The sequence below is a fragment of the Eleutherodactylus coqui genome, chromosome 6 (assembly GCF_035609145.1).
Source record: "Eleutherodactylus coqui strain aEleCoq1 chromosome 6, aEleCoq1.hap1, whole genome shotgun sequence".
In the NCBI taxonomy this organism is placed as follows: Eukaryota; Metazoa; Chordata; class Amphibia; order Anura; family Eleutherodactylidae; genus Eleutherodactylus; species Eleutherodactylus coqui.
The window spans coordinates 96,072,399-96,096,376 of NC_089842.1; the positions used below are offsets into that span (position 1 = coordinate 96,072,399).

At 44.5% G+C, this 23,978-nt stretch overlaps 1 protein-coding gene across 2 annotated transcripts; it reads left to right on the forward strand.

Annotated features, from left to right (window-relative positions):
- Positions 1-3,834: 3,834 nt before the first annotated feature.
- BCL2L12 (BCL2 like 12) lies at positions 3,835-23,915 on the forward strand. Of its 2 annotated transcripts, none has more exons than XM_066607215.1 (7): positions 3,835-3,962; positions 12,037-12,220; positions 12,532-13,172; positions 16,286-16,423; positions 17,432-17,541; positions 19,210-19,479; positions 23,025-23,915. In XM_066607215.1, exons 2-7 carry the CDS (start codon positions 12,051-12,053, stop codon positions 23,070-23,072), a joined length of 1,377 nt encoding a protein of 458 aa, XP_066463312.1. In that variant the 5' UTR covers positions 3,835-3,962; positions 12,037-12,050; the 3' UTR covers positions 23,073-23,915. The 2 variants fall into 2 exon arrangements, with proteins under 2 accessions (XP_066463312.1, XP_066463313.1); XM_066607216.1 differs by having other exon boundaries at positions 3,850-3,994.
- The last annotated feature ends 63 nt before the right edge of the window (positions 23,916-23,978 follow it).

The window sequence follows — 23,978 nt, forward strand, 5'->3', positions numbered from 1 at the left end:
AATGTTTCATATAATATACTAAAAAACATAAAAAAAAATTCCTATTGGAGTGAAAGAGAAAAAAATGAAATTCCGCCATTTTGGGATGACGGGGGAGGGTGGGGGGTTCTTATTTCTATGGTGTACACATTGGCGTAAAAATGACATGATTATTCTGTAGGTCAGTATAATTACTAACATCGAATTTATATAGTTTTTTTTTTAATTTGCTGAACTACTTTTCAAAAAAATATCTTTGTAAAAAAAATTAAATTATTTCCTACCGCCATCTTCTGACAGCCATAACTTTTTTATTTTTTCATTGATATAGTTGTGTGAAGGCTCATCTTTGCGGGATATCCTGTAGTTTTTATTAGTACTATTTTGGAGTACATATGATTTCTTGATTGCTTTTTATTATATTTTTTTCTTGGAGACAGGTTGACCAAAATGGTACAATTTTTTTTTTCTGATGACGTTCACCGTAGGGGTGGTAGATCAAACTTTTATGGATGTAGCGATGTTTGGGGGTTTTCTTTATTTAGATTCTTTTATTATAAATATGGCAAAAGGTTTTTTTTTTAAACTTTTATAACTTTTTTTTGTTTAATAATTAATAAAACTTTTTAAAACTGATTTTTCAATTTTTTTTTTCTTAGTCTGCATAGGGAGCAAAAACTTACGATTATTTGCTCACTCCAGCAGTATGATGTAATACCATAGTATTACATGATACCACAATCTGACAGGCAGCCTATCAAGCCACGCCGCAGGCATTACTTTCCTACGCTGCCCACTCAAATAAAATAGCTGACAGATTAATGCATGTGCGGACGACAGCTATTCCTCCCAACCTGCCATATACATGTACGTTGGGCTCGGTGAAGTGTGCATATATGTAGGAAGTCCATGACTTATGACAAAAATATAGCCTCTCATTGTAAAAAAAATGTGTAGCACCAGCTTTTTTACTGGATGCTCTGCATAGAATAGCATAGTATATTGTATGCCACAAAAAAGCATGCTGACACCTGCGCTGCGTTAACGAGGCCTATGGATATGTAGTTTACAATCACAAAATAAACATGGTCCAATTTGCATTTTTTTCAAACTTTGCCTCTGATAAATGACACGTAGGGCACCTTCACACGTAGCGTAATCATTGTGGGCTTTCTGCAGTGCAGAACTCATAGCAATTACACTGGAAAACAGTAGTGGCTAAATTCCCACCTGTCTACAGATGGATTTGCATTGCGAAGTCCGAAGTGGGCAAATCCAGCCTCATAGCATGCAATGTAAAAACACACCATTCTGCACAATGTGAAGGAACTTTTTTTTTATATCCCCTCCACATGGCTTGTACTGTAAATGCTGCGGAATTTCCACTTCAATTCCAGCTGCAGAAATTCGGAAGCATTTCCGCTACTTGTGAACGCAACCTTACGTAGGTTTACGGTTTGACCACACACACTTTTCTTGCATATTTTTTTTCTGGTTTGTGAAGACAAATTATGTTAATTTTTATACAACATTTTGTGCAATTTTTAAACAACCTTGCTACTTTTTAACTTTTGCAATCTCTGCCCCAAACAGATGCAAGTGGAATAATAAATATGAACTTGTACTTGTATTTTGAGAGCAATGGTTCCATATATCCCCACCTGGTGGAGGGAAGTGGTATTGCACTTTTTCTGCATTTGTAACAGTGGTCCACTTATTGTTAACTATTAAAATGAATTACATGAATGCTTTTTTTAGTGAATATTTTTTTCTAAGAACTGTGGATTTAGTAACAACACAATGATCTGTTTCTTAGTAAGTAGCATTTGTTCAGAGTACCACTTTTTGCGGTAACAATTCCCTATTGTGTAGCAATTTCCTCTTTTTGCCTGGATTCTCCTAGCAGTCGGGACATTAGTGCACTTTAAGCAGTTTCACAGAAGAACCCTGTCTTTTTACAAAAAAAGGGGAAGAAGCATCATCAACTCTTGCATCAATGGATTTTTAGCTATTTAGAAATCACCCTTTATACATTTTGCAAATAAAACAAAATAAACATAAAAACCGTAGATGGGGTTTCCAGGGAAATACTATTGATGACGTATCATCAGGATAGGTCAGCAATAGTCGATCATCTGGGGTCCGTCGCTCAGGATCCGGACCAATCAGCTGAGCAAGTGCATGCTGTCAGCTCCAAAAATAAACAGAAGTCAGAGCGGAAGCCTCTGCCCCGACCTCCGTATTGTGGCCGGCGCCTGTGACTGCAGGCACGGTGCCCATCGATTTCAATTAGAGCCGTGTCTGCCTACATGGAAGGTTGGCGCGGAGACTTCCGCTCCAAATACACATAGGCTACGACCTGCTTATAGTGGCCGGCATTTGTAACTGCAGGCACAGCTCCAATTAATTTCAGAGAGAGCTATGCCTGCAGTTACAAGCGCCAGCCACTACACAGAGGTCGGCGCAGAGGCTTCCGCTTCAATCTCTGTGTATTTGCGGCGCTGATAGCATGCGCCCACACAGCTGATCGGTCGGTGTCCTGAGCGACAGACCACAGCGGATCAACTATTGATGATCTATCCTGATGATATGTCATCAAAAGTATTTCCATGGAAAACCCCTTTGAGACGCCGGATCGCTGAATGCAGACCAAACGAACATCAATAAAGCCAATGGGTTCTGTTCGCCTCCGTTATAAAATGGATTATTTCAGATGGTGGATTCCCCTTTTGTAATCAGTAACAGAGCAGGAAGACGGAACCCACAAACGCAGGCGAGAACATCGCCTTACAGCTCCGATATCTAACCGCAGCATACCCACAACACCCAAAACCAACCTCCCCCCCGACGCAGGACAAGTCACAGTGCTGATAATACTAGTGACAGCCATAATAAAGCCAGCCACATGAGGGCGCTTTCATATGGAATACAGAACATTCCGCACCAGAATCTGCACTGCTAACACGCGCATTGTGGAACTGAAAATGGCAGAATTCACAGGGCAATTCTGCATCAAAGTCCGCAGCTAGATATGTGGATTTGGGGGCGGAATTCTGCGTCAGCACATTCGCAAACGCTGATGTGAAACATTCCGTTCCGATGTGAACACATCCTGGGGGAAGTAGTGCCGATTAAACTAAAAATTAGTTTTAAAAAGTTTTATTAATTATTAAAAAAAAATAATAGGTTATACAAGTTAAAAAAAACAAAAAAAACTTTTGCCATATTTATAATAAAAAAATCTAAATAATAAAACCCCAAAACATATTTGGAATCGCCGCGTCCGTGAAAGTCTGATCTACCAAAGTAACGCATTATTTACCGCGCATGGTGAGCGTCGTCAGGAAAAAATAATAAAAGAACACCAGAATTGCTCAAAATTTTCGGTCACCCCACCTTCAAGAAAAATAAGTAATAAAAAGCGATCAAAAAGTCGCATGTACTCCAAAATAGTACCGAAAGAAACTACAGGGCGCCCCGTAAAAAACAAGCCCAGCACAAAATAAATAAGTTATGGCCGTCAGAAGATGGCGGCAGAAAATAGTTTAAAAACAACTTATATATTTGGGGAAAAAAAATAGAAGTACAGCAAAAAAAAAAAGTTTGGTCACTTAGTCATCGCGCTGACCAATAGAATAAAGTTATCAGGTCGTTTTTGTAGCAGTTGTACGTCGCAGAAACAAGATACATCCACTAGCTGTCATCATGGGGCAGTCTACAGCAGTCTGGGACTGCGACTGACTTCTGTTGAGAGGACATGCTGGACATTGTAGTCCCCAACTTGAGGGCGACTACGTCACCTCCCGGACTACTAACCCCTCCCCTGGTGACGTCAGAGAGCAGGCCCAGGGGACGCCCGCGCAGGCGCAGTGCACTTCTAAGAGTTCCGAGTGCCGGAGAAGTTTAGTAGCTCATTGATGTTCCCGGTCCTGGAGGCGGACGGTCCGGTGTCCACGGTCCCGGCTCCCCGGAGTGTGCAGCAGGTGGGCCGGCGGGGTTCTAGGCTTTTCCTGCAGTAAGTGCGGTAATAGGGCAGTGGAGTTACTTTGTAGTCCATCTATGCTGGCATAGGGAGGCTGCCCAGCCCTGCCCGCACCTACTACAGCACGGGCGCATCCAGGGGAAAGTTTACTCCTCTGATCACTAGGGTCTCATCTGTGCTGCCAAACTTATGGGCGAGGGCGGGCTGGCAGGCAGCTTGTGGGCACCTTACAGGGATGGGCGCTCGGATAGGTGGCTGATGTGCGTGAGCGACACTTGTTCCGAGCGATGGCTGTTGGCAGGAGATCTTGTGTAGAGGGGATCGCCGGATGAAGTCGCTCCAATACAAGCGGCTGACTTTACATCGGGCGACTCTTCATCAACATCAACCGGGGGCTGTTTGTTTATTTTTGGTAAGCTGAAACAAAAGAGGGTGACATCGCTGGTCGTCCTGTCGGTGGCCGTGTTTACTGCCAGCGACTATATTTGGGAGCTTATATTTATTTATTTTTTGCAGTGTCCATGAGTGCCCACGGGCAGGATGGAATATTGCGAGCGATGTTCTACCACGGGGGAGCACTAATGTCACCGCGATTTACCACGATGAACCTATCTAATGATCGGTTCATTGCGGCATGCCACAATTTTTAGACGCGATCGGAAAATCACAAGCAATTCTCCGCTCGCGCATACTGGGCTGCACTTTCCATAGTTATCCTATGGTAAGCGTGTCACACGTGCGTTGTTTTTTTTTTTTGCCGCGGATTACGTTATGACAAATCGCCCGTGGACACTCTGCCAAAAGCTGTAACCAGTTGGTAGCTGTTAGGCCTCATGTCCACTAGAAAAATACAATCCGCGCAGATTTCTGCAAGATTCCACACGGATTTGCTCTAAATAGTATCTTTTTTTCATGTGGATATCCACACCTATTGATTGCAATGTGGCGGATCGGCGCGGAATCTGCACTAAAATGGAGTATGCAGCGTTTTTTTTCCACGTATGAAAAACACAACTCAGTTAAAATGCCATTTACAGGTACAAAATTCAATTCAATTTAATTGACTGCAGATGGCCAATGATATTCCTATGGACAAAATTTCACCCGCGGAATCCGCATGCAGAATCCGCAATTCAATTTTGCTAGTGGACATGAGGCCTTAGAAGCCATAAAACACAAGTGTTTTTTTTTGTTTGATCTTTGTGGTGTTTTGGGCATTTTCTATTTTTCATCTTTTTGGCGTAGTCTGTATATTTATTCACTCGACACATTTATATGGCACATACTTCTTCTGCAGGGCTGCGCATCACTTAATGCCTTCATAGGTGAACTTAGACTGTAAGCCCCAATTTGTGTTTGGAGTGTGGGAGTACCTGGAGATGTTGTCCTTTAACCCAGGACCCCAGTGCTAACTGCTGAGGCCCTATGCCGTTCTATGGAGAAAGAAAACCGCTGAGGAAATGTCTGTGTAGTTAAAATAAAAATGTTTGGTACAGTGTTAGCCAGTATAGCAAAATGTGATTGTTCCCAGCAAGAGAAACCAAGTAATCTTGTAGATATGATACCTTTTATAGCCTGAGGAAGGACCCTGAGAGGTTGGAAAGCTCGCAGTAACATCATGTATTTTTGTTAGCCATTAAAAAGTATCATATCTACAAGATTACTTGGTTTGTTTTATGAGAACAATCACACTGTGTATTTAAATAAGTAGTATATATAATATACATATATATCAGCCGACCGGCTCAGTTTTATGGCAAAACCGAACAGCACTGAATGGACCCCATTGACTATAATGGGGTTCATTCAGTTTCCGCTCAGCTACCTGAAATTTTACCGGAAGAAAAAGTGCTGCAAGCAGGACCTTTTTCTTCCTGTATTTGGCGCCAGATCTGTGAGAGAACCTCTGACCGGAGGTTCCAACGCAGATGTGAAACCACCTTCTCTTACTGCTATTTCTTGATGCTGCTTATCTTCTGGCTTTTTGGAATTGATAAAATCTTGTCAGATCCTTAAAGTGCTTTTACGTGGGGCGACCTGTTGGGAGCTGATGCCCAGACAGGTCGTCCCAGCGGTGATCGCTCCTGTGCTTTTACATGGGGTGACCTGTCGTGAGCTGATGCCCGGACAGGTTGTCCCAGCGGTGATCGCTCCTGTGCTTTTACATGGGGCGACCTGTTGGGAGCAGATGCCCGACAGGTCATCCCAGCAATGATCGCTCCTGTGCTTTTACATGGGGCGACCTGTTGGGAGCAGATGCCTGACAGGTCATCCCAGCAATGATTGCTCCTGTGCTTTTACATGGGGTGACCTGTCGGGAGCAGATGCCCGACAGGTCATCCCAGCAATGATCGCTCCTGTGCTTTTACATGGGGCGACCTGTTGGGAGCAGATGCCCGACAGGTCATCCCAGCAATGATCGCTCCTGTGCTTTTACATGGGGCGACCTGTCGGGAGCAGATGCCCGACAGGTCATCCCAGCAATGATCGCTCCTGTGCTTTTACATGGGGCGACCTGTCGGGAGCAGATGCCTGACAGGTCATCCCAGCAATGATCGCTCCTGTGCTTTTACATGGGGCGACCTGTTGGGAGCAGATGCCTGACAGGTCATCCCAGCAATGATCGCTCCTGTGCTTTTACATGGGGTGACCTGTTGGGAGCAGATGCCCGACAGGTTGTCCCAGCAATGATCGCTCCTGTGCTTTTACATGGGGCAACCTGTTGGGAGCAGATGCCTGACAGGTCACCCCAGCAATTATCGCTCCTGTGCTTTTACACAGGGACAATTATTGCTAGTGAATGGATACGGTACGGGCCGGGGATTGTTCCTGTCCGCCTGCCTCAATTTACATTAAACAGGTTGATCTGTTGCTCTGTTTTCATGGATGCAGTAAATGAATGATGGACTGGGCCATTCAGACCTGCATTTTTCATGCGCGTGAAATGAAACACGGCATGTCCGTTTTTTTGGTGTGTTATATGCTGTGTGTGCCTAAAAGGCGCATGGTACATATTTGCGTATTACTCGCTGGAAAAAAGTGCGTAATGCGCAGACAAAATACGCCCGTGTGAATGAATTTTGTAATGTGTCTGATGTAATCACAAGTTTCCTGCCAGGGACCGTGCGCTTTAGATAAGGAAAGATGGGATAGCCAGAGTTTTGGGGCGCTAAACAGTTTTTCTAAAAATAACCTTCAGTGCCTATGGGGGATCACACTGGCATGCGGGCACCTCTAATGGTGCATCTAAGTAGTGCTACCAATTGGAGTAACACTACTAGCAGGAGTTTCTTCCTGAAGCCCATCCAGTCTTACCCACTGTTTAACATGTAACAAATGTTAAGCAAAATTTGTTCAAACAAATGCGCAATATTCGTTACGCCTAAACGTGCGCCATCGTACTCTAATTGTTTTCTTTGTCGCTCGGCTTCAGCCTGCATAAGTCATCTCTGGTTCATGTAATTGCTCCCCGCTCATAGAATGTGAAGCGCTGAGCGAGCAGTTAGCGATTCTCAGCGACAATCTATCTGAATATTCTGCACCAGTGCGAACAACTAGCGGTGACGTCACCCGCTCCTCTCATGTAATTGGGCATAAGAGGGTTTCCCAAGTACTTGACCTCTCACTCGTCTCTCTGTAAAGTCTTGTATGCTTGACCAAACTTCCTGTGAAGATGGGGACTGAGACACTATTGTTTTTGTGACCTATGGAGGGCAGCTGCATCTAAACCATTTGTCCCTTATGCATGCCGTTATTGTAACATCTGGGAAAACCCAAATAATATTGGTTAAATATGCAAATATTAGCTGTTTCCACAGTATTGATACCTGTTACTCCCACTAAGACAACCTCGCGCAGCCTAAGTTTTGCTACATTCTGTGTTTAAAAAAAACAAAACAAAACATTTTTGCAGTACAGCTAATGACGCAGCACCAGTGGGCGATGATGCGGTGTGTGGTGACACAGCAGAAGTATCGCGTGACGGCCTGCTTCCATTGATTGCAATGGAAGCTGGCCGCGCGGTTTTCCACGGCAATTAGAATATGTCGCTATTTCTTTCACACTGTGGAATTCCGCTGTAGAATTCTGCAGCGTGAACATTGAGCTATTAGCTTCCATAGAACCTAATGGCTGCGGGATAATGCCATGGATTTCCGCCGAGTGAAACACAGCGGAAATCTGTCCATGGGAATTAGGCCAAAGGCCACCTGCAGACGAGCGGAAATCCCGCGGCGGGATTTCCCGCGGCATTTCCGCCGCTCAAAGCCTGCATAGGATTGCGTTAACAAACGCAATCCTATGCAGACGGCCGCGGTTTGGCCGCGCGAAATCTCACGCGGCAAACAAACCGCGGCATGTCCTATTTTTGTGCGGGGCTCGCAGAGCCTCGCACAGAAACGTCACTCACGCCGGCGGCGGCTCCGGTCTGCGCATGCGCCAGCAGCCGGCACATGAAAGAGCCGGGGCCGCCGGGCGCGGGTGAGTACGCGCTTGTCACTGCAGGCACTCGGGTCGGGTCCCGCGGCGAGAATTCTCGCTGCCGGATCCGACCCGCTCGTCTGCAGGCGGCCTTAGAGGACTTGTATGAAATTAGAAGGAAAAACTGCACCCATCTTATCCATGGCCTGTCTGGTACTGCAGCTCAATCTTATTCTTGTGAATGGGGCAGAATTAAAGGGTACTACTGTAATATGTCTCCACTGGAAGTGTGGGTGGAGACATGGGTTGGCTGGCGTGAGTTACAGGGGATGGGCAGGTCACTCCCACAGCTGCGGATTGGCTGATGCTCCCCAGAGACACATGTACCGTCTCTCCCCACTGACAGCTTACACATCTCCTCGTCCTCCTACTCCTGGCTCCGCTGTCACTCTCCCTGCTGGGCTCCCCACCCTGACTGTCACTTTCCCCGCCAGGCTCCCATCTCTCCTCTTGGCACCGCTGTACCAACCTCGCTGTCACTCGAACAAACGAGTAACGTCACTGCTAAGGGAGTATGTTCACGGGCGTAGGGTAAACTACTGCATGCTTCCTCACAGTGGTTTACCGGTTTTTGTGATGTCTGCTCTGCCGGCAGGAACCGCATACGGGCAACATGTACTACGCATGCCTACGTATCACATGCACATGCACATGGACATGCCAGTGTGATGTTTTTTTTTCTCAAATTCCTTGCTCTGTTTGATATTGGGGTTGCGTATAAATTACCGCCCATTCTCAACTTTTTAGGCCTTTTCTAAAAAGGGGCAGGTGGGGCTATTCTAGCATTACCTCTGGAATATCTGATCATAAACCTTTTTAATGCAAAAATGTTTATAATTATAGGCTTTTTTTAACAATACCATTCTTTTTGGGACAACCCCTTTAATGCAGTGACACAGAGTGGCATAACACGGCAGCAGGATCAGACTACACGTGATTTATTACTCTGTATCCATAGCAACGTGTGTATCTGCATAGGAGCTGCATACACATATCGGTACTTTTTCAATTATTTTTTACTTCAATTTTACATGCATTCGAGCAATAAAATTGGAATCAAAAGCTTACATGCACTTTAATCATGATCATGTGCAGTTAAAGGGGTTGTCCAGCTATAAACTATTGATGACCTAGTCTCAGGATAGACTATCCATAGTAGATCAGTGGATGTGTGCCGGTCAGCCATTCACCTGGCTGATGCACCTATGCAGAAAACAGAGCGCTCAATCCCGCTGATGTGGCCAGGCTTGGTATTACGGGAGCCGTTCCCATTCACTGAAATGGGAACTTTGCCTATAATTAAAAAAACCCAGTGTACTGGGTCTACTTCCTGCAGAAATCAGCTCAACGCACAAGTGCACCAACCCAGTAGGCCGCTGATTGGCGGAGGTCCCAGGTGGCACGCACTCACTAATCTACTATTTGATGGCTTGTCTGGTAACTTGACAACCTCCTTAAAGGGGTTGTCTCGTGAAAGCAAGTGGGGTTAAGCACTTCTGTATGGCCATATTAATGCACTTTGTAATATACATCGTGCATTAAATATGAGCCATACAGAAGTTATTCACTTACCTGCTCCGTTGCTGGCGTCCCCGTTGCCATGGCTCCGTCTAACTTCGGTGTCTTCTTGCTTTTTTAGACGCGCTTGCGCAGATCTCTCTTCTCCATTCGGCTCGTCTCGGCATCACCGGCATTTTGGCTCCGCCCCCTTGTACGCGGCATCGCGAAGCTCCGCCCCGTCACATGTGCCGATTCCAGCCTCTGATTGGCTGGAATCGGCACATGTGATGGGGCGGAGCTTCGCGATGACGCGTACAAGGGGGCGGAGCCAAAATGCCGGTGATGCCGAGACGAGCCGAATGGAGAAGAGAGATCTGCGCAAGCACGTCTAAAAAAAGCAAGAAGACACCGAAGTTAGACGGAGCCATGGCAATGGGGACGCCAGCAACGGAGCAGGTAAGTGAATAACTTCTGTATGGCTCATATTTAATGCACGATGTATATTACAAAGTGCATTAATATGGCCATACAGAAGTGCTTAACCCCACTTGCTTTCGCGAGACAACCCCTTTAAGTATAAACCGAGACCAAAAGTAATAAATCACGAGGTAGATAACTCTCTGACTCTTGTGGACATATAATTACCGTTGCTTTATTTAGATGACCCCAGACCTAACAAGTACATTGTAATAGCAGAAGCTTAGCCTGCTAACTCTCCTAGATGGAAAGCCTGTACTGACCTCTGCTTTCTTGTCTGTAATCGTAATTACACAATAATCATACAGTAGTAATAGTTTATTACATAGGGTGAAGTATTACAAGGAAGTGTTTTCCAGGCCAAGTATGCAAAGTTCTTCTTGCTACTGTCGTCAGGTTACACCCTAGATCGTAGACTGTCATTCCTTGATACTTGGGCAGGAATGGCTTGCAGTGAGTCAGGATACTGTAATGACATCTGCTTATGTACAATGGGAAAATCCTGAGTAATATTTATCTGTGGTATGAAAAATATAAAATTAGCCCGCTGTCATCAAGAACATATCTACAGGGGCTTCTGGATATTGTAGGGACATTCCTGCCACATGCTTATGTGGTCAGTACTGTTATAGTACATACTTGTATTCCCCGGAAAGGAACAATTCTGGAGCAGCTTTTTCTTGGAACACTTCATATATTAATCCTCTGTGGAAATGTATAAATAATCGGACAACTGGGCGTTACCATTCCTCTTATGAATAGGGTTTTTCCCTACAGACTCTGATAATGTCCAATTAGTGGTGACCATGTCAATGTGTAGGTACACACCCCATTGCTATCTCCCAGTAGTCAATTTATTCATACATCTTCAAGAGAAATAAATAAGGAACTGCACAATGCCGAGCTCATAAAAAATGGCCCAGGGTTATTTACTAAAATAGACAGCTGACATTTCCATTTTAAAGACTACCTGTCATGGGATGAAGTCAGCAGGAGTGTGTACGTAGCTCTGTAGTCATGTTCCACTGACTCGGTCAAGTGCTCACTGTCCATGCGTGGTGTCGAACTGCTGTTGGATCCGATATCGGCTATTGTCAAGTGTGTTGTCCACTCGACACATTGACAGCACTGGGAGTGTTAGTGCAGATAACTCTAATTGCTATATGATATGCTTCTGGGGTCCAAATTCAGTTCGAGGATAGCCGAGCCCGGGAAATAACTTTCACCACAACACAACTGGACGTGATCAAAAGTTTATCTATTTATTGATTGACAGGCAGCAGTTTTTATAGAGGCACATGCATCAATTACAATAATTTAAATTTATTTCATTTATTACCATTGGTGGATAAAACATAAACAAAATATAAATACGCAAGATAAGGACTTTAACATCTAAAATGACAGACAAACACATTCTGTACTTCTTTCAAAATGCTATTAATGCCTTTTAGGGAATCTGCTTATACTTAGGATAGGTCATCAATGGTATATGAGGTTGGGGGTCTGACTCCTGGCACCTTCACTAGTCAGCTGTCTTCATTCTATACTAACTTATTGGTTCTAACCATTTAGCTACTATAACTTCTAATAATGTCATGCCTTTTACTGTATTTTAGACCAGTGATGTGGAATGGATACAACCAGCAAGTCGAAAGATGATGGCATTAGCCTAATAAAGGTGAAAACAGAAACAAAGTGCGTTTTGGAAGCCTTTTTAAAACGATCCTTGAGTCAAGATGACGCAAAACATATGGGACATGTGGGGCGCTCCTACCATGACCCTAAGAAGTATAGTCACAGGTACATTCTCTAATGGTCTCCAATAACTTGGGGAAAAAGTTTTAATGCAGTAACATTTCCTATACAGGGCTTTATGATGGTTAAGCAGAGCTGGGGTGCGACCTTCCTAAATCAGAAAAACTCAATATAGCGTAAGACATATCTGCTATATGGTTCTCCTTGGGTGATTATACTGCGGTTCTTCGGTTTTCACTGCTAAGTGGGTGCTAAGATTTGCAGATCTGTCACAAGGTGTAGGTGTTGATTGATGTCAAGCCCTTAGATTCACAGAATATGATTTTTTTTTTTTTGTTTTACTTTTCTCCCTTAAGGGCGAGTCATGAAGAAGGTAAAGAATTATCTCCCAAGAAGCCTAAAAAGTCAGATCGAAAAAGAAGTAAAGAAGCTGGAAAAGATGAAGGGAGCAGGAGCCCAACTTCTAGTGAGCAATCAACCCATGGACATCATAGTACATGGAGCCCCCTACACGAAGAGATCAATCGGGTGGAAGAGACGAAACACGGCTTTAAAACAAGCATTAAGAAGCTGCTGAGAAAACCTAGCCAGACCAAAGAGAAGGCGGGTACACCAAAGGAAAGGAATGGTAGCATTCATAGTAAATCCAGAGACTCTATTGATGATCTCCTCGATGACCATGGGAAAAGTGTGGTCAAAGGGGATTCTATGAAACGCCCAAAGTCTCCTAACCCCTTACTTGCCTGTACTGTGACGTCCTCTATAATTTCTTTGCCCGAACAAGACCAGAAGGGATATGAATTGGACACTCATGAGAAGCACTTGTCAAGTGGAACTCTGAAAAAGCAAAAAAGTCATTCCTTGTCCTTTAAAAAACTGTTTAAGAAAAAAACGTCCAAGGAGAATTCTGTGGGCACAGATGCCATGCCTGCCAGGCCAGACTTTCTACCTGTGCAATCGTGTTTAGAGGATATTCCTTCACCTGCTCAGGAAACTGGTATGAATGTATTCTATATCTAGCCATTTATTTCTTGCTGCTTTTAATGAGGACTGCCTGTAAAGGCCCATTTACATGCAATGATTATCACTTAAAATTTGTTCAACTGATTGCATATGAGCGATCATCGTTGCCTGTAAATGCTTCCATCGTTCACTCTTCGGCTGAATAATGATTTTAAGGCGAGTTTAACATCCATCGTTTAGCTGGAGAGAGAGTGAACAAGGACTGCACATTGTATTCTCTCCACAGCCCATGCCAGAACAAAGGAGCTGTGTGCAGAGCTCGGACCACGTGCAAACAGCTCCCAGAGGGCGCTGTAAAAGGGCCTCCGGGAGCTGTTTGCACGTAGTCCGAGCTCTGCACACAGCTCCTGGAGGCCCTTTTACATGCACATTAAGCAAATAAGGTGTTAATAGACATTAGTGTTTGTCAACACTTTATGCAAAACAATTGCTAAAACTGTCAATCTTTCAATCCTTTGCATGTAAATGGGCCTTTACCCCCCCCCCCCCCTGTTTAGGTCTCTATTGGAATCCATGGTTATGACCTGTGTTCTGCGCTGTCTTACTGGTCAGGCATGCTCAGTGCCTTCAAGTTCTGTAATGACACAATTTGTACAGTCGTCAATGCACATCAGTAACTGGCAGTGGGGCATTGTGGGAGATGTAGTTTTTGCAGTCCCCGATGGCCATTTTAAGTAGAAACCTATTTATTTTAAGTAGAAACCTGAAGCTGGCTGGAAAGCAGCGGGGGTGCTGGTTGGCAATAGGAAGGTACAGGAGTTCAGTTTGATTTAGATGGACGTTTGAAATCATGGTAGTACATGGTATTATTAGGGAACTTTTGAAATTTTTTTTCCAGTCTCCGAAATATCCCTTTTTCAGATGCTTTTTAATCCATCCATTGTTTCAGTTTTCAGAGGGCTCTTTCCCAAAGAGCTTAAAAACCTTGTATGGATTAATAAAGGATCTTGAGTTGAAGTTCTGCCTAGATCTCTTGGACTGTAAGAGGACTCTTGGTCACATCCGGTGAGGCATGCACTCCTTATTCATGTTCCAGTTCTCCTGATTTCTAATTAATGGGGCCAGTGCACAATACTCGTTGGGCATTTGCATTTCTCCACCCCAGATGTCCGATCGGGCAGGAGAACATGTCTGGACAACTACTTTAGGCATGTACATGCATGAGAAAGGTGAGATGCCAACAATTGAATGTGTATAGTGGACCCTACTGGCAGATGCATAGAAAGCCAGGGATTTCAGCATGCGCAAACTTTTTGCTTTGCCAGTAAATGGCCTGCTGCCACAAGCTTTGTAACAGGATGTATCCTAAGGCTTGTGTGATTACAAGAAGGGAGCCTTCTTATACTGATGATTGTTGGCCCTGCTGGCATGATGATCTTATAAAGTTCCTTAAGACTGTTAGGACATGTACTATAAGTAAGCCAGTAGACTGCTAGTAAAAATGTAAAATCCTTTATGAACTTAAAGAAGCTGTAAGTTGTTGGCCTAATCTTAGGATAGGTCATCAATAGTAGATCAGTGTGGGTTTGCTGCTCATGATCTATGCCAATCAGCTATTCACCAGGCCAGTGTGTTCATTCAGAGTTGATTTATGCAGGAGGCAGACAACTCCATTCTGACTGCAGTGGCCAGGCTTGGTATTGCAGTCATTGAAGGCCTTTTATCACCTATCCATTTATTACTGCTGGAGTAATAATATAATAATAATCTTTATTTGTATAGCACCAACTTATTCCGCAGCGCTTTCAGGCATGGATAAATGCAAAACAATAGAACAATAACAATGTAAGATACAATCAGTTTGACACAAATGGGTTGGGGATGGTACAGGAGGTGCAAGGGGTGGGGGGCAAGAGCAAGGCATGGGGAGGGAACACAGGCAATAGGGGATTTCATGTGGAAATCAGTTATTAGAAGGCAAATGGGGCGGGGTCTAGGTCAGGAGATTTGGTATGCTTCCCTGAAGAGGTACGTTTTTAAGGCACGTCTGAAATTTTATGCATCAGGAATTGTCCGGATGCCTTGGGGTAGAGCATTCCAGAGGATGGGTGCTGCTCTGGTGAAGTCCTGTAGGCGAGCATGTGAGGTTCGTATTACAGGGGTGTTTAGTTTGAGTCTGTTAGCCGATCGGAGTGAGCGGGCTGAGTGGTGTACGGACAGTAGGGAGGCGATGTATGGTGGGGCAGCGCCATGCAGAGCTTTGTCGGTGAGATAGAGGAGTTTAAATTTAGTTCTGCAGTGGATGGGCAGCCAATGCAGCGACTGGCATAATGCAGAGGCTGGATAGAAAAATGAGCCTAGCTGCCGCATTTAGTATGGATTGGAGTGGAGCGAGTCTAGTGCGGGGGAGGCCAATGAGTAGCGAGTTGCAGTAGTCAAGCCTGGAGTGGATGAGGGCGACCACGAGTGTCTTAAGCGTGTCCGTGATGAGGAACGGACGTATTTTAGCAATATTTCTGAGGTGCATGTGGCATGTTTGGGCCAGAGATTGGATATGGGGGGTAAAGGAGAGGTCAGAGTCCAGTGTGAAAGCCAAGGGAGGGGGTAAGCGTTAAACGCCGGGAGGCAGATGAGGAGCTGGGGTCGTTAGTAGGGATGTTGAAATCACCAAGGATGAGGGTTGGGTTTTCACAGGACAGCAAATGGGGGAGCCAGGCAGCAAAGTGGTTGAGGAACAGGCAGGTGGGACCTGGGGGGGCGGTAAATAACTGCGACACGCAGGGGCAGTGGGCGGAAGAGTCACAGGGTGTGGGCTTCGAAGGAGTGAAAGGTAATCGAGGGAGCTGAGGGAATGACATGGAAGGTACAGTTGGGAGAGAGGAGGATGCCTACTCCCCTGCCGCGTCTGTCCGATCTGGGGGTGTGGAAGAACTGCAGGCCCACATAGGACAATGCAGCGGGGGAGGTAGAATCGGACTGTTGTATCTAGGTTTCCGTGAGGGCAAGCAGGTTAAAGTGTTTAGGAGTACCCCTTTTAAGATCAGTTGTCCTGTCTAGCTTAGATTTATACACTATTGAATGCACCTATTGAATTTTACTGACATGTTAGCGCTTATGTAACTGTTTACATTTTCTTTGCGTTATTAGGTAGACTTAACGACTCTGAGATTTACTCTTTGGCTGCAAAGAAGCTAGAGACCTTGATCAAACCCAAAAAGCTGAAGAGTCCCCAAGAAGCCCCGAAGATTCCAGCTGTACCATTACAGAGTTTGGGGGTCGTAGGAGGTATGGAAAGGTTCCTATTTTCTAGAAGTCTACCTAACTTCTTATCCTGTTCATCTTTCTAAAGTCAGTCTGTTCTCTTTTAACCACCATATAAGAGTCCAGCATGTTTCAGGCACAAATTTGTGAATTGCTTGGATGACCATTTTTATCAACTGGAGCCATGATTCCTTGCTACATAGCCATCTAAGACATTTATAGCATATTCTGTGAATTTGCCTAAAAAGAACGGAGCAAAAGTAAAGCCGCTTTATTCACATGAGAATTTGATATACAGGGGTTCGATGTGGGAACCGTTGGTGACCACAGTGGAATTGATGAGCATATCAGAACTACCTTGCATCACTTTGGGGAAACGGCAATCCTTCGGCGCGGCCTACAGCCGCAGTGGAGGGTTGTGCTGTGTAGTGTCTCCCATGCTTTTCATGTGGTGTGATGCTGCTGCTGGCCCCTTTAAACCTTGTGGGCGATGTGCGGACACGCCCAAAGATAAAACATGCCACAATTTTTTATTTTTTTTGGTTGCAGACTACAAACCTTGTGTCGGTAGATCAGGAGGTCGTACTTTTATATGCTGCTGCTTTCTGTAAGACAGCAGTGTACGTTCAGCTTATAGACACGTTTGGTTTAGGCAGTCTGCTGCACTTTCCTATACGGCCGCGTGCTGCAGAAAAAGGCGCATTTCTTTTTACACTCCTTTTTTTATAGTACTGGCTGGTAGATTACTTCTACAACTCCATGGCATATAGTTGTATGTGTCAGAAATATTTCCTGATGCATGTCCAAGGTTGCCCAAATCGCAATATATTAAGGACCAGACCATTTATGTGGTGGGTCTGTAGGGTGCAACCATGGAGGTGCAGAAGTCTGAATAGGAGCTGTAAACACAAAATGAACTGATTCACTCTAAAAACAGAACGGAGACAGGAAACTCTACTGATAATGTGCATTTATTATGGTTTTCTTCTTGGTGGAAATCTTAATTAGTCCATGTTTTTTCACAATTCGCAGAGAACAACAACGTGACAACGGACGACAGGCCCGCTGTTGAGGACAAAGATGAGGTCATACGGAAGCTGGTGGCCCTGCTGCAGGAACAGGCCGGAGTTATCAATGAAAAGGTGAGGGCAGACTGCTGGGTCTGACATCCCAGACAAGTAAAGGCCCATTTAAACAGGACGAGTATCGGGCAAACGATGCCCCTGCACATACTCGCTCTCATGCTGCTGCACGGGAGCTAGTATCTTTGGCTCACTGCGGGGAGACTAAAGGAGACTTCACTCCTCACTCTGGACGATGAGCCGATCGTTCAGTGTAAATAGCAGCGGTTCAGTATTGAACGGACGCTGTGTTAAGTCAATGGAGAGGGGTGGGGGAGAGTGAGAGGAGAGAAATCTCCTCCAGCCTCCCGGCCCACCTGCTGGCTGCTCTGTGAGCGAGTCTGCACTTCTAGCACGGGGGCTAGTATATGTGGGGATGAGTGTCGGGCATCGTTTGCCCGAAATTCGTCCCGTCTAAATGGGCCTTAACTACTGTCCAAACGGTCACATTTCATTTTTTTTTTTCCCCTTTCCCAACCAGAGTTCTTAGATTTTTCCCTATAGGGAGGCTCGTTAGTTAAGGGGTACACATAAAAAGATGTAACTATAAATTCCCAGAAAACCTTTTGTAATGTTTAGCACTACTTATACGGTATGACTAAAAGCCCCTATACTTAAATGCTATGGACACCGTTGGGGGCATTTTTTAATGTAAATGCATGTATTTTTGGCTGAAAAGCATTTCTGTAATGGGAGGTTTTATTAAGAATGTTTTACGATTTGACTTCTGCAGCAAGGTATGAAAAAACGCCTGCCCTTCGCAGGATGTGCGAATAAAATACATTTCTTAATTTACCTTAGCGCGATAGATATGTCTTCACATAAACATTGCTTACGTGTTCGGCTTCTATAGTTTCCATGTATCACATTATATCGCAGGATGCAGATGGTGCTCAGTATATTCTGTCAATGACCTCGTCTGATGGCTCACTCTCCAGCCCCTCTCTCTCCTCTCCTGAATAAACTAAAATACATTTATCTTCGTATTATGCAAAATTTTCAATAAACCCTACTGCATGAATACTTTTGAACCCAAAATACATGCATTTGAGTCCTTAGCCTTTAAACTTGCCATGTGCATTTTTTCTGGCTGTGTAGCCATTTAACTTATGTTGGGCTATGCAAATAGCGTAGGTGTGCTACATTTATGATATAGTGCATGGCGAAATTCGATTTCAGAAGTGTTACATCTCTGTCCCAGCAGGATTGGGCGTTTTAAAAACTAACAGGCTGAAATCGCTTTTTCTCGGATTTATGCCATCAGAGAAAAGTTGGGAAGACCCCATATTTGTTAGATCTAATGCATACAGTGATCTTATTAGTGTTTGGTTGTGCTTGCTGGATGTTCTGTGGTGATAGAATCTGGGGAGTGTGTTCCAGTAGTTTTGCCAATTCTCCATTGTGAAACATATACAGGATTTACAATGCCTTGACGAGTCTGATTGTGTGGAACACTGGAAAGCCAAGTGGCTGTTGAAGAAATCTGCCTGTGAATGAAGCCGTGCCTTGGGGGGAGGACAATCCTTTACATAATAAATAGGCCCATGAAAGTAAAGCACAATTGCACAACACGTTAGCATAACTAGTCTTCAGTGTGCAATATAAATGCTAAGTAATGTAGAAGTAAAACTTTTGTAGAAGTAAAAGTTGTGTGGTGCTCACTTGCATGATCTGATTTTTATCCTCTAGATCAGAAAGGATCCGTTCCTCAGGAATACCCTCAACAGGATGTCCTATGGCAGCTTCTTTCGTCTTGCAGAAGTGTTCACAAGTGAGGCCGTGGTAGAGCAGAATGTGGCGGGTTCCAGTGTGAGCCCAGAACTGACAAAAATTGCCCTGACTATGGAGCTGACCAGGAAGGTGGCTGGGATTAATAGTCACGCTGTACACACACTAATGGGCTACAGTCTTCAATATATGGACATGTTTGTTCCGTGGCTGCAAAAGCAAGGAGGCTGGGTAAATTTTTTTTTTTTTCTTTAATCTAATTCTACACATCTTAAATGGGCTGTCTAATTTGGAAAGTGTCAAGTACCCTACTAAGCAACTTTTATCCTATTAATAGAGCTGTGGAAGACTTGAAACTTCCATATGTTACTTATCGCCCATTTACACGTAGCGATTATCGCTCAAACAAATATCGAGCCATAATTGTTCAGTGTGAATGCGAAAAAAATCACTTGCTTGTCGTTTGCGGTTTAAGTTGACTTTTCAGTCAGCTTAAAAACACCCATTCGCTCGCTGGCTTCTCGTCCTGTGTAAATGCTCCCCGCTAAGCGCTTCCCATAGGAGGTGAAACGCTGACCGACAAGCTTGCGATCCAGCGACAAGTCTTTCAATTTTCAAGACTATCGGACCGTGAAAAAGGGCCATTAGACAACTCATTAACTGAGTAATGCATAATTTCCCCTGCAGAGCCTTAGCTGCTGGTCCATTCAAGATCTGCCTCACTGAGGAGGGTGCAGTGATGAGGAGAGGTGGTCATGGACTCCAGATTTTATGATCGGTGGAGGTTCCAGCACTGGGACCCCCACCAATCAGACTTTTATCACCTATCCCAAGAATAACTCTTTAACTGCTTTGAAAAGTGACTGTTTTCAAGCCCATTTAACCATTTTCCTAGAATCTAAGTTAATACAGTAAAGGCTCATTCATGCTGCGTTCTGTTTTCTGCATGTGGATTACGTAATTCCGACCCCACTAATGTGAGCGGAAATGTGTAATCCAGTGCATTTGATTGATCTGCGTATTACCACGGATCAGATGCATGTGGAATCTGTAATTTCAATACGGTCGTGTGAGACCGGCCTAAGGTAGATCGCTACCTTTTTATCACGTGACCGGCGACCGCTCAACGAGGTCACTGCTCCAGGCTCTCAGCAACCTTTGGTAGCAAGGAGATTTTAAATTTCCCGGGCTCCTGCGAATGTGTCTGGCATTTTCAGATGGGCACATGCGCAGAATCTAGGCAAGGTCCGTGGAGGAGGATCACGTCTGACTTCAAATACGGAGGCCTCCGGTAAAAAGTTCTATCTCCTCACCGATCGCATCGCATAGACTTTTGCTCATGCGTCTGCCATTTTGCTGATGAGTGCATGCGCAGAAGCCAGGGTAAGGTCCGCAGATAAAGATCCCATTGTGGGGGAAATCCAGGGACCTTAGGTAAGTACTTTCTTCTCCTCTTACGGATACAATCTGTAAGAGGAAATGAAACTTTTTATTTTAACTTTTTTTTTAATGGATAACAGTGATCATGTGACCGGGAACCGCATACAGCGCCCCCGTGTCAAAGATAGCCGAGTGCAGGGAGATTTTGAATTTGTCGGCCTCTCCGGCCTTCTGTGCATGCATGCCACATCGGCACATGCGCAGAGGGCTGCGGGACATTGCTGAGGATGAGGGTGAGATTTTTTTTTTTCAGCTGCTCCCATGGATCCAATCCATCAGGGCAGCTAAAACCTAAATTTTTCTTTTTAAACTTTTTTTTTTTTTACTTCACTTCAGTGATTGCTGGTAGGCATTGACTACCGGCGATCACAGGCCTGGGGACCGGTCACCACGGTCCCCAGTGAGATCTCCTGCATCCCGGCTAACTTCAGGAGCCGGGCGCCAGGAGATTTTTAAATCTCCCGGGCGATCCAGGTCTTCTGTGCGTGCATGTGACGTCATACGTCTGGCGCGCATTCGCGGAACAGTGGCGTTAGGTTGTGGAGGACCAGATCGCCGCGGGACTTCATGGAGGACGGGTGAGTACTTTCAGCTGCTCCCATGAATCCTATCCATGAGGGCAGCTGAATCTTTAACTTTTTTCACTTTTTATTGACTTTATTGCGATTGGTGCTATCCATTGCTCCTTGTCACGTAGCTGTCACGTTCACAGCCTGCAGGGCTTTACTCCTCAGAGGAAGCACGTTTTTACGTCTCTGAGGATTAAAGCCCACTTAACTAGGACATAAAAAGACTATGGGGTAGTCACTAAGGGGTTAAAATGATTGGGATCACGTAAATATGCAGGTAATATGTATGATGCGTCCATATATACGGCTAAAAACAACGGAGACTACATGCATTTTTTTTATTTTGTGTGCGTGTGAAATATGCAATTCTATACGCGCACAAAAAAAAAAGTCCAACCAGGTGAAGGTATGCAGGGAATATGCAGAGTTTCGGACCATGAATACGCTGCGTATTTCCCTACCGAAACTAAATACACCTGTGTGAATGAGCCCTTGGTAGAAAAGTACTAACTATGAGGATACAGCCGTTAGAGGTAAAGAAAATGTTCCTATGTTGCTGGAATTTTTCTTAAACTACCGCACTATGATCATGCACACGTCTCCCTGCCGGTCTGTATAGTTCTTCATCTGCTTGTATCCGGTTGGCTCCGTCTTACTTTCTATGACTCGTACCGCTCTATAATAGGTTTATAGAATCCACAGTATTCCGCATGCATTCCAAAAATAGAACATTCGCATGTCCGCTCTTGGAAATCGCAGCATGTTCTATTTTATTGCGAATTCCACACAGACAGCTTTTTAATTGAAATTGCGGCCAAAAACAAGATTTGAAATAAAAATCTGTACTGTGCATGTCCACCGGTGAGCCGCCGGGTCCGTCCGCAATACAGATTGAAACATTTACACGCAGATGCCGACCACAGTCAGAGCCGGATTCCGCTGCGGGCTCCTGCGTGCAGAATCCAACCTATCTGTGTAAGTTCGGCCTAAGTTCTTCCGTTTTTTTATTAGTACATACTCATTTATATAGGGTAAAATCTAGGGATGAGCGAGCGTACTCGGAAAAGCACTACTCGCTCGAGTAATTTGCTTCATCCGAGTATCGCTGTGCTCGTCCCTGAAGATTCGGGTGCCGGCACGGAGCGGGGAGCTGCAGGGGAGAGCGGGGAGGAACGGAGGGGAGATCTTTCTCTCCCTCTCTCCCGCCCGCTCTCCCCTGCTCCCCGCTGCGACTCACCTGTCAGCCGCAGCGGCACCCGAATCTTCAGGGACGAGCACAGCGATACTCGGATAAAGCAAATTACTCGAGCGAGTAGTGCTTTTCCGAGTACGCTCGCTCATCTCTAATAAAATCAGAACAGAAATTATTTTACCGTGCTCAATGAGCTTCTCAAAATAAAATATATACACCATAAGATAACAATAAATTCTTGGAGACGAGTTTATGGTGACACCTACCATCAGTCCAGAGCCCCGTGTGGCGCAGTGTGTTAAGGACGACCGGAAGGTTGCAGGTTCAATCCCTGTGTGGTTCAGGTAGCCGGCTCAAGGTTGACTGGAAGTCAGTAAAATGGGGGGGGGGGGGGGGTAAAAGATGACTGGGGAAGGCATCCCACAAAAACAGTCATAGTAAATATGAATCCATTTTCTAACACTAGCGATACTCTTTAAGATGTCCTTATTAATTTACAGACCGCCTTGTGAACCAATTTTCGCGTTGATCTAGTGAAACTAATATTTTTCATGTTCTTCTTTTTTTCCCTACAGGAAAAACTAGTTTCTGATGGAGATATTTCTGACTTACAAATTGACTAATGTGGCCAAAGCATGTATGGCAGCTCCAGGCTGGGCAGATCCGCTCTGATGCGAGGCGCTGTCAACATGGCTGACCTGGACTTTCTGCGGCACGATGTGTTTTATCCTACAGACATCTTGGAATACCTCAGGGAGCAAAATCTTCCCAATACACCTGTGATGTTTTTTTACTTTAAGGTTTAAGAAATTTAAGACTTTTCTAAAAAAAAATTGGCATCTGCGGGCATATGCCATGGTCTTATTTTATACTGTAATAGAATCCTCTGCCCATCTACACACTTGGGGCAAGAAAACCTTTTATTTTTACTTACCTTTTGGGATTTTATGTACCAAATTTCTGTATTTCTCTGTGAGATATTTTGATATTGAAACACTGACCCAATATTGCAGAATGTGTAGCCCAAAGCCATGACCGATATTTCTGTAGCTGAGCTGTTATCCCGATCACTGGACAGTACGGTTAGAAGGTGTTTGTTTGGCCATCTTGCCCTCATGTTGTGCGGACTTCTTCATGAAGAGCGAAGTATCTCATTTAGCAGAAGTCCTATATTGACTGGATCTACTACCTACATAGAGCAGTTGGGGGCAGTCTTGTACTTTTATGATTGACATGACTAATAGAAACACTGTATACACTATTTTTTGCACTCCTTTAACTTGTTTATTGAATGTTTGGATGAGAAGAGACTTTTTGGTTACCTTCGTAACTGAGAATAATTTAATTGTTTTTCTTTTTCTGTTTGTTTTTTGTTTTTTTTTTATTGTCAGCAAATTACCTATAGAATGGGCTGTCTACCATAATGGTTATAATGTTTGTCTGGCAATAAAGTGGTTAAGTTTTTATTGGTCGTCTTGCATTATCACACATGCGCTATGGGCCGCCTTCACGTGGAATTTCTGCAGCAT